Source organism: Chrysoperla carnea, chromosome X (genome assembly GCF_905475395.1).
Source record: "Chrysoperla carnea chromosome X, inChrCarn1.1, whole genome shotgun sequence".
Lineage (NCBI taxonomy): Eukaryota > Metazoa > Arthropoda > Insecta > Neuroptera > Chrysopidae > Chrysoperla > Chrysoperla carnea.
The window spans coordinates 7,511,360-7,527,127 of record NC_058342.1 but is presented as its reverse complement, the minus strand read 5'-3'; the positions used below and the strand labels follow the sequence as shown (position 1 = coordinate 7,527,127).

The 15,768-nt window shown below is 30.1% G+C and overlaps 1 protein-coding gene across 1 annotated transcript; it reads left to right on the top strand.

The window, feature by feature from the left end:
* The first annotated feature begins 9,487 nt into the window (after window positions 1-9,487).
* Window positions 9,488-15,564, top strand: LOC123302841. Its single transcript, XM_044885931.1, has 7 exons — window positions 9,488-10,094; window positions 10,255-12,528; window positions 12,643-12,834; window positions 12,880-13,913; window positions 14,166-14,267; window positions 14,319-15,009; window positions 15,533-15,564. Exons 1-7 carry the CDS (start codon window positions 9,974-9,976, stop codon window positions 15,562-15,564), a joined length of 4,446 nt encoding a protein of 1,481 aa, XP_044741866.1. The 5' UTR covers window positions 9,488-9,973.
* The last annotated feature ends 204 nt before the right edge of the window (window positions 15,565-15,768 follow it).

The following is a 15,768-nucleotide window of genomic DNA, read 5'->3' as shown; positions in this document are numbered from 1 at the left end:
TTTAATGAAATAGATTAAATAACAGTAAGGAAAAATAGAACTTATAAAATTTGTGTTTTAGGAAAAATTCAAAGAATTGGGAACCTAGCAAAAATACACGCATTTGCAGTGCTCATTTTGCCAACAATTCTCATTATCCGAACAATCAGAACATCCTCATTATCCGTTATACAAGCCAACGATTTTTCCTGGCAAAGGAAATAGCAAAATATCAACTCAATCAGTGGAACGATTTGAAAGATTAAGACAACGTAATTTACAAAGTGAACTTAATACAATAAATAGTAACTATAATTATAACAATACTAATACTAATATGAAAGAAGTTGAGATTCAAGTGGATAATAATCATGAAGAAATTGAAATGCAGGCCGTAGAGGATCATCGTGATTTTCATGCTATTCCAAAAAAAGTCATAGTATTATCTGTCAAACTGATGAGACCTTCAATGTTTTAGATAATCATACATATTTTTTCTGTAATATAAATTTCCGTGATGGTGTATCGACTGCAGAAGTACAAGTAAACATTTGTATTAAAAAGACAGCCGACAAAAAGTGTGATGCTAATTTGCCGCCTTTAAGACAAAACTTTAAAGATACAGGATGTGATCTAATTGCTCCTGATCCTCTAAAATCGGATTGCCAAGGTTTCCATGGAATTTCGTCATGATGAGCAATCCTTAAGCAGTTTAAAGGGTGTTAATTTTTCAATATTTGCACTTCTGTTAAATATGCTTCCTGACGTAAAATCTTCGAAAATTGATAAAAAAACAAAATTAGTCATCACTCTAACAAAATTGAAAACTGGTCTGACTTTTGCAGCACTAGGAGTACTATTTTCCATCCACAGAACATCAGCACAAAAAATATTTACCAGTTACTTACAGCAACTAAATATTTTATTAAAAAAACTTCTTAATTTGGCCTTCGAGAGCTACTATAAGCATCTCTACCAGAAGCCTTTAAAAAAAAAATTAACCTGCAACACGCGTGATTATCGATTGTACTGAAGTGTTTACAGAGCAACCACCGGAAGTGAAACAGAGAGTTTTAATGTACTCAGACTATAAACACCATCAAACAGTGAAATTCTTGGTTGGTTGTGCTCCTAATGGATTGGTGACATTTGTATCCAAGTGCTACAGTGGTCGTTCTAGTGATTGTTTCGTTCCGAACGATTGTGGATAGTTGATTTAATAAAACCTGGCGACGTTGTTCTAGCTGATAAAGGTTTCCCTCAAATTAAAACTGTAGTTGAAAAAAAATGCTGCCTTCATTATGCCTCCTTTTGCATATGATGGTGGACAATTTACAGCTGGTGAAATTAATGAAACATATAATATTGTTTGTGTTAGAATTCCTATTGAAAGAGTGAATAAAAGAATCAAAGATCTCAATATTTTTTCAAAAATACCAATATCTTTACTTCCTCATATTAATGAGATGTTATTTAGTGAATATTTCTAACCCGATAATTAAACAATAACTGAAATAGTAATAATGTAATATCATGTATATGAATTAAAACTATATTTTAAAAATATTATATAATTAATGTATTTATTTATCACATTTATATTTACATTTTTATTTTTATATCATTTATAGAAAATTTCAAGTCTCATAGCTTTCATTTTTTTTTAAATTAATAAGTTAAATTTTTAAGTAAAAGGTAACTTAAATTATTAAAATTATTTTAATAATAACAATAATAATAATCTTAAATAATTTATAGATAATGCATCTAATTTTTTGAGAATACACAGAAAATAATTTATGCAGGTAATGATGAAAATAAAATTTTTACAGTGTAGGTATGATTTTAATGAGAAATACTTCATCTTGTCCAACTGTTAGTAAAACACTACCTCTAGGAGAGTAAATGAACAAATCATAGAACGCAATATTCGTTACGTACATCTGAATTTGTATTTGAGTGTAAATAGAATGTGTTTTACTCAAGTGCAATCCATTTTCATCGAATTTTAAATATTGAATATTAGCTTGCATTGATTCTTGGTCAAAAATAGGTACATTGCGGCATGCATATGGGCATTTAACCTCAACCAGCCTTTTCTCCCGAATATTTGGCCCATACAGCAGAATAATATCTGGAATACACGATTTCCATGGCTGAGGAATATTAATAATGAGACCAACTCTGACCAATTCTCAATTTGGTTGTAATAATTTTTTGTATTCCTTAAGAGCGACTTCTTCAGTTTTTGTTCCGTAACTCATAGCTGATGTTTCAATTTTACTAGGATGTACAAACTCATTCATAACTTTTTCAATATCAAAACGATTACCTTTAACTTTATGTCCATTGCTAGCAGTAATACGTAACTTTCTTTCCTCAAACCACTCCGACTTTTTGGATTGATCAATCGTCCCTAGGTTTATTGATATAATGCCTTATCTACACCACAGCAGACTTTGCTTAAAGAAAAATCATAGGATTGCTTTAGCGTTTCACAGTCTACGCCATTTAAATTGTTTACTAGTTGAAGCGAGAAAATTTCTAAAGTGGCTTTTTTTGCTTTTTGGAACAAAATTTTTTTCTCGGTCATTTGTCTTATTACGACCAAGGTCTCAGCAGCAATAACTTCAACTTGATTTCGTTCTTCTAATTGGAGAATTTGAAATAAAGATGACGATGGAACAAACTCTTTCAAGTAGCCAGTTGTCACTTTAAATGGAGTCAATTTTGCCGCTTGAGTTCATAACGAAGGAGGTGGAAATAAACTTGTCATCCCAGCACTCTTGTCGTAACCCAACATCTGACGGTGCGAAGGTTTACCCCATCCAAAAATCTGCCAAGTTTTTTTTTCTATTAAAAATTGAAAATTCTATTTCCAGGCTTCAAACTCTTTACCATATTTATACTAAATTATGAATTTCATCATTTTATGAAAATAAAAATAATTTTGAAAAAGCTCTGGCGTAATCAGATTTATCATATTTTTTATATAATATTAAATAATAAGTAACTTACATCAATTTTTACAGAATAAATATTAGAAACTTTAGTTTCAGCAACAACCGAACAGGTTATGGTTGATTGTTTATTTGAGTCTTCTGTTTCTACAACATTAAAAACGTGTCCAGACTCAAATAATTTTTTCTGTTTGGGATCATTTTGACTCCGTGATTCAGTATATTTGACGGGCAAGAATCCGAATTAAATTATTTTTTGCATTTTTTATTACTACCAACATTATTTATTGCACTGTTTACATCACTTTCTTTGACATTTTTAACACTAGGGCGCTCTATTTTCAGCAGTAGTGCAATATACTGTCAACCCGTTTTTTTGACAACGTTGTCAAATGAGAATTGATATACTTGATTAAAAAGTTTGCTGTTCAACGAAATAAATTGTTTGGATAATGTTATAATTAAATATTTATAATATATTTAAGAAAAATTATTTTTCTATTAATCTTGAATATATTATAAATATTTATCAAATATTTAATTATAACAATATTCAAACATACAATAAATTATACGAAATTTGTACCTTACCTCTAACACGCCAGTACTTGCAGTAGTAAAATAGGGGTGATTTATGATTTTTATCAAAGAGCATAGGGTAGAGGAGAAGCAGCCCATATGAGCTAATGTAAAATCGTAGTATACGAGTTTCAGCGCCTCTACCGAGTCAGGCTTTCAAACTTAATAGTTAATAGTCACCCCCGCAAAGTAGTTAAACTTAATAGTCATACCCGCAAAGGCCTACAAACTTAATAGTTGATCGCCTCAGACTCCAGATGTCACTTATAATTATACTTCTGCTTCTTGTCTATCCTATAGTCTTTGATTTTTATAACGTCAGTAATTCCCTGCAGTACTGTGGCAGTGTACTGGAAGCCTTTAACGGAACGAATTTCTCTCTGTTTCATGAGTGTCTCTACGTTATCATCTTGTGGCCACAAACCAAGTATACCAAATGTTACATAATCAAAAGTTACAAGATATAAATTTTATATTATTTAACTATACTTTAAATTTAATAATATTAAATATTAAATATTTCTTTTTTCTGTAATAGTGTCCCATTTTTGAACGCAAGGGCTAAAAACTTCAGAACCCGATCAACTCCTCTATAGCCAGCAAACTCAACCCAACCAACTCGTAGGTACAACAATACAAAGTTAACAAAAATAAAATAAGAAATGTTCAAGACAACAAAAATGAAATAGATAAAAAATCCAATAGAGTTATATTTGATAATAAATTTTTTTTAAATTGAGACTGTCGCTGGATTCAAAATAGGTTAGGTTAGGTTTTCTTATATTGGCTGTCCGTGAGTCACACTTAGGCCATAGGCCTATTGTGATACCATATATGTGTTTTACGACCTTTTCCGTAGATAATTTCATTGATCAGATTCTCAATTATTTTTAAAGACTGAATGCACCTCCTTCATGTATATACACTACATTAGCCAATCACGACCATTAATTAAATTAATTTTTTGTTGTGACGGCGGGAATCGAATCCGCTACCCTCGGAATACCGCGTACAGAATTGGTTACGCTTTAAATAAACTTAGCTACTAGGGTTGACTATATTCGTACTAAGTAATCACTAAAATAATTAATTATTTAAATATAGAGCCACTCCTCTACTGCCTTAGCTATCCGTATTTCAAAGTAGTGCCTATAATATAACATACATAGTGCTAAAATACATGTCTTAGTATGTGTCATAGCCGGCAATCATGAGATGATACTGTGGCGAGACACTCTAGTAACAGCGCTGCACAGCGTTCGTATAAAGGCACGCACCCTAAATATGTGTTTATTTAGTGCCTTCTAATGGCGTTACGTATATACCACTCTGACAGCAATATATAAATAGTACAATAAACGAACCTAGGATTTTTGATTCCTACACTGAAATGTAGAGAGAGTGGAACGCTCACTGCTTATAACGCCTAACGAGCGGTAAGCGAAGACGATCCATCATGATTCGGGCGGGTGTAAATTTTTAACTCTTTTTAGCTCTTCAGCTCATGCTTATCTGTTTACAGATCTGCACAATCATACAATTTTATAGTCAGTCACTTTCAACGACAACTGTTGTACGAGAAAGACATGAATACCCGTCATTTTCTGTCTCTGTCTCCTTTTTTCTATATGCTTAAAAGCGGAACTTTTTAGTTTTAACCGCCGGAACATTGGGTTGACGGGTGGTTAAATCGTAAAGTAAATCAGATAGAATAAAATAATTTAAAAAAATATTTAAAAAAATTTTAAATGCTAAAGTAACACGAAATTTAAAATATTTTATTAGTAAACGTCTTTATGCACCTCATCCCCACCTTTCGGGCGGTCTGAAAGACTCTCAAAATTAAAGAGGCCATTTTTTGCATATTCGCCTTTTAATGACGTATAAGGGGTTTTTTGGGGTCGCTGATCTCAACTTTTCAATCAAAATGTTTAATTTGTTACACCCTCCCTTCTTTTAATCCACATAAGTAGACTTCCGAAATAAATAAAATCATTTTTTTGAAAATTAGGCTTTTTAAGGCTAGTTAGGGGGTTTTTTAAAGTCGCTGCCCTCTTTCTTCTCCATATTAGAAGTCTCTCGAATTGAAAATCTCCAATTTTTTGCCATTTAATTCTTTATAAGGTTTTTATAAAGGTTTTTTTTTTGTATCTGTGATATCGAATTTAGAAAGAATACATTTATTTTTAAAAAGTCCCTTACATGCTTTAAAAAGACTTAAATTTTCAAAGAAATGGTTTTTCGATTCAAATTGAAACAATTTGACTATAAATTCATGATCAGCAATTTATTTTTTATTCCGAGAACTACTAATGTGGGCTAATAGAGGGGAAGGGGTAAAAAATGAAACATTTTGACGGAAAATTTGAGATTAGCGACCCTAAAAACCCTTTTATACGTCAATAAGCGTCTGACTACCCTAATTAAAATGGCCGGAGGGCTTAAGGATGTTCCAGCATGGTATTTGCAGTTTCTATGTTAAAGCAATGGTACAATTTTTTTTTCGACAGAATTTAACGAAATATTAAATTTAAGAATTTAATAATGCTTACTATTAATTCCCAAAGTTTCAGAAATTTTGACCGTTTAAAATGGGAAATAATTATGCCAACGTCCCAATTTCGATCAATTTACGTCAAAATTAATATCTCGAAAGTGAAAATTAATTTCTAAATTTTTTTTTTAGAATTTTATTGTATAAACATTTTTTTCTACTTTTTCTTCAATATATAATAATATCATAAAAATTGTTGGAGAGACCGGACATTTTACATGCTTTAAATGGGACATGATCAAAATCGCGAACTTTGTCTTTAAATATCTCGCGATCTAAACGGTCAAAAATTATGAAATTTTAGGAATTCATAAATAAAGCTATTATAAACCCGAGAAAAAAAATTCGGCCAAATCTGTCGAAAAGTGATTTCATGCTGGTACTACCTTAAAGCTAAAAAGTTCCGCTTTAAACAATATAGACTTTTTAAACCAAGTATATATGAAATATACATAGTATATTAAGTTTAGTCCCAAGTTTGTAACGCTTAAGAATATTGATGCTACGAAAAAAATTTTGGTATAGGTGTTCATAGAATCACCTAATTAGTCCATTTTCGGTTGTCCGCCCGTTCGTCTGTCTGTCAACACGATAACTCAAAATCGAAAAAAGATATTAAGCTGAAATTTTTGCAGCGCACTCAGGACGTAAAAAGTGAGGTCGAGTTCATAAATGAACAACATAGACATAAATGAAAAAATATTCCTTATCAAAAAATAAACAACTTTTTTACTGTAGAAAATGCATTGCATTTGACTCAGGAATTCTCTCCTCGACAGTAGATTTTTATGGGAGCCGGTGGAAAATGTTTGTCTGAATGTACTCAAAAATGTCATGTTTTTTTGTGGTTCTGGTTAAAAATTGGATTTGGAAACTATATGACATTTTATTTTGAACTATTCTAAACAGTTTTTGAATCTTGACAGTTTTTGCCTAAACTCGCCGTTTTCGATATATTAGTCTTCGAAAAAAAAACGTTTATTTTGGTCTCAATTTTAGCTATATATAAAAATATATATTTTTAAGCTTATTATATATATAACAAATAAGCTTAAAAAAAATATATTTATATATATATATATATATATATATATATATATATAGATATTTTAGGTAAAACAAGTGAAAACAAACACTGAATTAATTGTTTGAAATACCATGCATAGTCAGTGTTGATTTCTTTATCACATAACACATACATACATGTGACACATACATAACTGATATTCAAGTATGGTATATACTATAAAATTACCGCCTAATTGGCGCCCTCACGGGTAAACAGTGATGTTTACGAAAAAATGTTTAAAGCAAAAGTTATTTATTTTTCTATAAGGAACATTTTTTACATTTAAACTTTTGTTTTATCTCTTACGGTTTACAAGATGGATCCTACGGACCCAAGACCCAATTGACCTATGATGCTCATTTACGAACGACCTATTTTTACGTCCTAAGTGCGCTGTAAAAATTTCAGCTCGATATCTTTTTTCGTTTTTGAGTTATCGTGTCCACAGACGGACGGACGGACAACCGGAAATGGACTAATTAGGTGATTCTATGAACACCTATAGCAAAATTTTGTGCGTGGCATCAATATTTTTAAGCGTTACAAACTTGGGACTAAACTTGCATATTACAAATATGCATGGTATAAAAATTACGTCAGTCTAATATAAATAACACGTGCAACATTCGGTAAAAGAATGAAGAAAACATATAAATGTAGCTGCACTCGGATAATATATATATATATATATATATATATATATATATATATATATAATATATATATATATATATAATATATATATATATATATATAATTTTTTCTTTTTTACAATTGTTGTTTAAAAAATTGTTTTATACATTGTTTATGAGTAAATATTTGAAAAAATTATTTTTATGTAGCTTTTAACTAAAAAAAATTAATCAATTAAAAAATTTTTAAAAAATAATAATATTTCTTAACATTAATAATTAGTAGCTAAAAAAGATTGTTAATTAACAAACGCATTTTTAAGCAACAAATAAATTTTTTTAAGAAACCGTTTTTTTATTTTAAATCATATATTGTATTAATGAACATATTGCTAAAAAAAAAAATTTCGATTTACTCATAAACAATGTATTTGTTTATAACAATTTTTTAAACAAGAATTGTAAAAAATTTGAAAAAATTATTTTTATGTAGCTTTTAACTATAAAAAATTAAAACAATTAAAAATGTTAATAACAATTGAACAATCAAAATTTTAACATTTTAAAAACGGTAATTTCTGGGGTTTTAATTTAATAATTATCGGAGATATATATTCTGTATAGAAAAAATTGTTAGTTAATGTTGGAGAAGACTTTACGTTTTCTCATACTTGAGTAAGTGCGCTTGGCAGTGCGCACTATGTCATGGCGGCTTTGCACCCCTCCACTCGCTTTTTGGGACATATCCAACTCTGACTCGAGAAAGCAGACGAGCAACAAGTTCAATAGATATATGTATTTTTTGAATACACATAATTATTAAATAATAATTAATAAAGATATAGAAGACTATAATAATAAGTCAAGTGTTTAATTAATTAACGGAACCTATAATCTCCTCTCCTCAACAAAATTAAATATAAAGTCTAAAAGGTTATGGGACCAACACGCTGTGTGTGAGAGAGGAGACTTTTGTGATTACAAAAAGAAGTGAACAAATTTTTTTTGATAATAATTAGAAATCTGGTAAGTGGCCACATAAAATTTTTTATTAATTGTCGACATAATAAATCAAGCGCTTGAATGAATGTTACACGTGAGATTGAAATTAGAATGTGCACATAGTTTAAGATTTATTAAGAATTTACCCTTACAGGAAAATATAAATAAATATTAGATCAATTAAAGAAGTGTTAAAATAAAAAAAAAAAAAAAATTTTTTTTAGAATTATTAAAGTTTCAAAATGGATGACACAAAATTAATTTTCTTTGTTTTCAAAGGAAAAATATATAAAACGAATAATATTTGTGTATGTGCTGCATACAACAACCGGCAAAAGCCGGTATGTCTGAGCAGGCATAAACAAGCATGAGAGATAGAGACGGAGATATGCGTACGACAGTAACGGACGCTTGAAAAGTAAACAAGAAAGCTGTCTGTCTTTCTCTTTGCTTCTTGTCAAACGAAGCATTCTTAGCTTATAGATGTACATATATACATATAATACAGATAAAAGTGTTTTGAAAACATTTTTATTCTAAGTTTTTTTAATATATATTTTTTTTCTTCTCTTTGTCTCTAAACTCTCGGAATTTTTTTATTTTAGAAAAGTGAAAATTAATCATTTAATAATATTTATATAATATTTATATGATTATTGATTAATAATATTTTTATAATAATAATCAGTACAAAACAACGTTGCTTAGACTAAAGTATTAGATAAATTAGATATAAAATCGAGTTTTATTATTTTCGTATAATAAAACAAAAATAAGAATAAAATTAAATTATATAATTCGCTAGCTCAAATCATAAACAAATAAAAAGTAATAACTGCTGTGCAGGGAACGCTTTTGTTTAAATTAAGCAATCATTATGAACACGCTCTTGAGCATCACACGTGTGCGATCGGCTCTTCCCGGTAATTTCGAGTGCTGTGCCTTGAAACGAGAGGAAGAGAGCGCGTGTGGTGTATCGGTGTGTGGGAGGATGACAGCTGATTTCGAACAGTTTTGACTTGCTGTGCAGTCAAGATAGGGCGAAATCATTCAAGTGAAGAGAGATTTATTGAACTCTCAATTGTTAAATAAAAAAAAAAAAAATGTTTGGTATTTTATTACAAAAATCTAAATCTGTAAATATTTTATTACAGAATTGTCGCTTGAATAAAAAAAAAAAAGGAAAAATAGAGCTAGTATGTCGACTGATAATCAAGACGAAATTTTTGAACAGCAAAAGGAAATTTTAGATGATTCATCATTAGAAAATGAATTATTGGAGGGTGACGGAGAAAATGGAGAAAATACACAAAATAAAGGTAATTTTTTTTTTGTTTGATTTGTCCTAGATGGTAAACAATGTTATTAGAAATTAGAAAAAGGATCCAATTTTTTTTAGTATTAGAAATAGATGTGATAAAATGAATTAAATTTATTTTATCATAAAAATCCAAACATTATAGAAAATATTGTTTACAGAAAATCAATCAGAAGAAGAAGAAACAAGGGATAATCCCCCTAATATTGAATCTGATATTCATAATTGTAAGTTGGTCACATGTATGCGAGATCAGCAATATTTGGTTAAGTCCATGAAACAAGTCATGGAAAAACACCTCAACATGCTGGGTGAAGTCGAAAGTATAACAAGAAATTTAGCTACAGCAGAAAGAACACGACTAGAAACAATACGAGAACAACGTTTAGCAACTGAAGAAGTGAGAAAGGTCTTGGTAGAAGCACAAAAAATCTCATCAACAATACAACAAACACCAGCGGATTCAGAACGACAATTTAGACGATTAGATGGAAATGTATTCAATTCTACCACAATAGACGCAACATTAGAAGCAAGTCACATACAACAACCCAATGCTAGTATTGGCCAAAATGTAAGTTTAGAAATAGCACAAGCATTAAATAATACGGCACTAGAAATTAGAAAAACTTTAGAATCAAAAGGGTCAGATAATAAAAAAGATTATAAATTAACTAGAAAAAGCAATATGGATGTTTGGATGGATCATTTGAGAAGTGAATTAACAGAAAAAGATTTAATTGATGTAATAAATGATCAAATTAATCCACCAAACAACCTTACTGCTGATACCATATCAAAAAGACGTAATAAAGTTAGACGCATAATAATATCACATTTAGAAGAATATTATCATGCAGAAGTTTTAAATATTTCTGATCCTAAGTTAGTCCTACAAAGAATTAGAGAATTTAGAAGAACAGAAAACAATTTAACTCATTCAGCTGTTAGAACTCAATTATATAACTTAAAGCTAAATAAAAATGAATCAGCTCATAATTTTATTACTAGATTTAATGAGTTAATTAGAAGTTATGAAAATTGTGAAGAAGCAATTCCTTTGACAAATGAGGAAAAACGATCTGCATTTTATCAAGCAGTATCGGACACAGAACCCGATATTAGATCTGCTGATTTAATGAAAAGGCAAATGGGTGAACAAATGACTTTAGATCAATTAAAATCATATTTATTACAGTTAGAAGCAGAGAGGAAAGCAGCTAAACCCCAAAAAGCTACAACAACAACAGCAAACTCAGCTCAGGTTAAACCAGCCTGGCAGAGTGGTCCTCACCGTAATTGCCATAGATGTAATAAAACAGGGCATAATGAGAGTGATTGTCCTCTAATTAAATACGATTTGTATTTTTGCTATGTGTGCCGACAAGTATCTAGCCACATAGGTACAAATTGTCCTAAACGTGGTAATGAAAATTACAGAGGAGGAAATTCATCTAGAGGAAGAGGGTATGTAAACAAATTAGATAATAAACAAAAATGGTCAAGCACATCAAAAACAGATAATCAAACTAGAGGTAGAGGTAGAATTGTATACAAAGGGGGTCAAACGTCGTTCAACCGCAATAATAAAAAGCCCTACAGTCGTCCACAAAAATCAAATGCTAAAGCTAATCTAACAGGTGAGATTTTAAATGATAATACAAGTACAAAAGAAATAAAGTTCGTAGCAGATTCGGGTGCTACAGAACATATAGTTAAGAAAAGCATAATTCTAAGTAATTTTAAATATTGCTCAAATGAGGTTATTAAAAGTGCTAATAAAAATAGAATAGCTGATATAAAAATAGATGGAAAAGGTGATTTGTATTTATACAAAGTAAATACAAATCAGTCTATAAAATTAACAAATGTATTAGCTGCTGAAAACATCGCGAAAAATTTAATATCATTAAGACGCTTTGTAGATGCTGGACTAGGAATATATTTAGACGATAAAACTTTAACAATCTTCGATAAAATTACGGGAGATGAATTTTTATCAGGAAAATATGAAAAACCAAATTGGATTGTAACATTAAAAGTTAATACAAATGATTCAGAAAATTGCGAAGTAAAATCATATCAATGTAATGGGCAAATAATATCAGATTTTGACCATCTTGATCAATCTCAGACAAATGATGTTTTGGGTTTATCAGTTTCGGAGGGAGAAACTACCCAAAACATCAGATGCGATTCGTCAGGGATTGGGAGGGAGAAGTGTCGGGATGAACAAAATCTGAATGAAAACGAAAATAATACGGGCATAGAAAAATTAGAATCAGATTTTAAATTAGATGAGCAAACTTTGAATAGAAAAATATTAGATTTAAATTCGGTGAAAGAATTAGAAAAGTTCAATAAAATGAAAGAGTTAGAGTCAAATAAAACGGTAATTAAAAATAACAAATTAGATGAAGCCATGTTATGGCATTGTAGACTAGGTCATCCGTCGTTTAAATACTTAAAAGAAATACAAAAATCAAATGAAATATTAAAGAAAATAAATTTTACAAAAGAAATTCAAAATTGTGAAACGTGTATTTTAGCAAAAATGGAAAAATTACCATTCAAAGAGACTAGAACTAGATCGGTTAGACCTCTACACACGATTCATGTTGATACCATGGGACCAATAACACCCTTATCGTTCCCTGGTGAAAATAGATTCATCATTGTTTTTATAGATGATTTTTCTAGATATGCTCAAGTATATCCAGTGCAAAACAAGAGTGAAGCAGGTAATGTTCTTAGAAAATTCTTGATTAGAATGCGAAATCTGATAGGAAAAGATAGTAAAGTATGTTACATTAGAACAGATAATGGTACAGAATTTTGTGGAGGGGAATTTCTAGAAATAATGAAAGAAGAGAAAATAGAAGAAAACTTTGCACCACCTTACACTCCAGAACACAATGGTACAGCTGAAAAATTTAACAAAACGTTACAGCAGAAAATTAGAGCGTTGCTAATTGGTTCTGGGGTACCAAAAAGGTTCTGGTCTTTGGCAGCTGAAACAGCAGTTAATGTTTATAATAGAACACCGCACAAATCAAATAATTTTGAAACTCCATTATATAGAATAAATTCAAGTCTGAAAAATCATTTAGATTCACTTAGAAGGTTTGGTTGTTTAGCTTATGTGAGAATACCAATCACAGAAACCAAGTTCTCCGAAAGAGCGTTAAAAACAATATTGGTAGGTTATTCAAGCACAGGATATGTTTTGTGGCATTATTCAACGAATAGATTTATAAATTCAAGACATGTTAAATTCAATGAAAAACAAGTATATAAAGACTTGTTAGATGTTGATAGATTAGAAGAACATGGAAAACTAGATGAAAATAATATAGACTGGTTTAACGTAGAAGAAAATAACTCCATTCCCATTATTAATAATGAGTTAGTATTAGAGGAACAAATAGATAAGAAAAACCTGAAGCGGGGTAGACCAAAGAAAAAATCATTAGAAGAACAGGAAATAAAAGAAAAAGAGGTTAAAATACCAAAGTTATCCAAAAGAATTCCAAAACCAAAATTAGATGAAAATTTTGTTTATAGAGCAAAAACTCAACTGATAGAAGATACTAGTTTTGCATTCTTTACAGCAAAAGATATTGAAATAGACAAATTTCAATTCGGTCAAAATTTAGATGGGCAGGAAAACAAAGCAATAGAAATAGATGAACTAAAACATGCTATGTTTGCAAATATTAATAAAGATCCTACTAATTGCGATGAAGCTAGAAAAAGAGCGGATTGGCCGAAGTGGAAAAAGGCCATGGAAGAAGAAATTAAATCAATGGATGATAATCAGGTATGGGATATCGTTGACAGGCCAACTACAACCATTAGAGGAGAGAAATCAAATATTATAGACTCTAGATGGATATTTAAAACAAAAGAAGATAAAAATGGAGAAATAATTTATAAAGCTAGACTAGTAATCAGGGGTTTTAAAGATAGACATGTGTATGAATTGAGAGAAACATATGCTCCTGTATCTAGATTATCAGTAGTCAGAACAGTTCTAGCTGTGATAAATAAATATAACCTAGATGCAGAACAGATGGATGTAAAAACAGCATTTTTATATGGAAAATTAGATGAATTAATTTATATGGAAATACCTGAGGGAATAGAAAATGGAGATAAAATTAAAAGAACTAAGGTATGTAAATTAAATAAATCATTATACGGTCTTAAAATTAGCCCTAAAAAGTGGAACAATAGATTTTCAGAAGTTGCTCGAAAACTAGGATTAGAAAATGATGTGAATGAACCTTGTTTGTACACATGGAGAAAAGAAGGTAAAATGGCTGTGCTAGCGCTGTATGTAGATGATATGATAGCAGCTAGTAATTATCCTGAAAAATTAGAAGAAATTAAAACAGTGTTAAAATCTGAGTTTGAAATGAAAATGTTGGGTGAGCCCAAAATGTTTCTTGGTATGAAAATAGAAAGAGATAGATCAAATCAAGAAATGTTAATTTCACAACCAGATTATATTGAAAAGATTCTAGAACGTTTCAATATGAAGGAATGCAAGCCACAAAACACTCCCATGGTCACTAGACAAGTGAAACATAGAAGTGAAAAAGGAAAAATAAAACAAAATGAAAATCAAGTCAGTTCCAAAGTAGATGCAAAACTCAAAGTACCTTATCGAGAAGCTATTGGGAGTCTATTATATTTAGCTGGCACCACTAGACCAGATATATCGTATGCGGTCAACTATTTATCTAGAAGACAATTAAATACTACTGAAGAAGACTGGGTAGAAGTCAAAAGAATTTTTAGATACCTTAGAGGAACTTCGAACGTAGGTTTAAGATTTAGAGGTCTTACAAATAATTTAGAAGCGGTAACAGATGAAGTTTTAGAGACTGTGAAGAATCAACCTCAACCAGTGGGTATGTGATTCATCTATACGGTGATACGGTGGCTTGGAGAAGCCACAAGCAGAATTATCCATCCCTGTCAACTTGTCAAGCTGAATACTTGGCAATGAGCGAAGTATGTCAGGAAGTTATTTCATTAGATAAGGCAATTAGGGACATGGTAGGTAAAACAAATTATCCTGTTACAATTAGATGCGATAATAAATCGGCAGGAGCGTGTACTCAAAAAGAAGGTCATCATAAACTAAAAAGTTTTGATGATGATTTAGATGTAATTAAATCTAATTTAAATATTAGAGAAATTAAGGGTCAAAAGGTTCCTATGGCGGAAACACACGGTGATTTCGTTAAGTCGTGTGTATCTAGAGGTCAGATAAAGGTAGAATGGGTACCTACAGATGAAAATATCGCTGATATAATGACAAAACCTCTACCTTCTAGTTCTCATGAAAAACATAGAGATAAAATTATGAATTTAATTTAATTTAATAAGATAGATTTAATTAAAATCTCTAATTTGTTTATTATATTTCAGAAAAACCCGCTAAACCAGAAGAAAAGAAATAGATGCTGCTGATTAGAAGAGTGCGCAGTGAAAAAAAAAAAAAAAAAAAAAAAAAAAAAAAAAAAAAAAATTATTATTATTATCACTAGAAAATAAGTTTATCATAGTTTATCACAGTATTTTCAAAAAGGGTTCGATATTGTTTTTTTTCTAAAAAGGTACAGAGTAATTAAGAAGTACCAAAGAACCTAAACTAATAAGTTTTT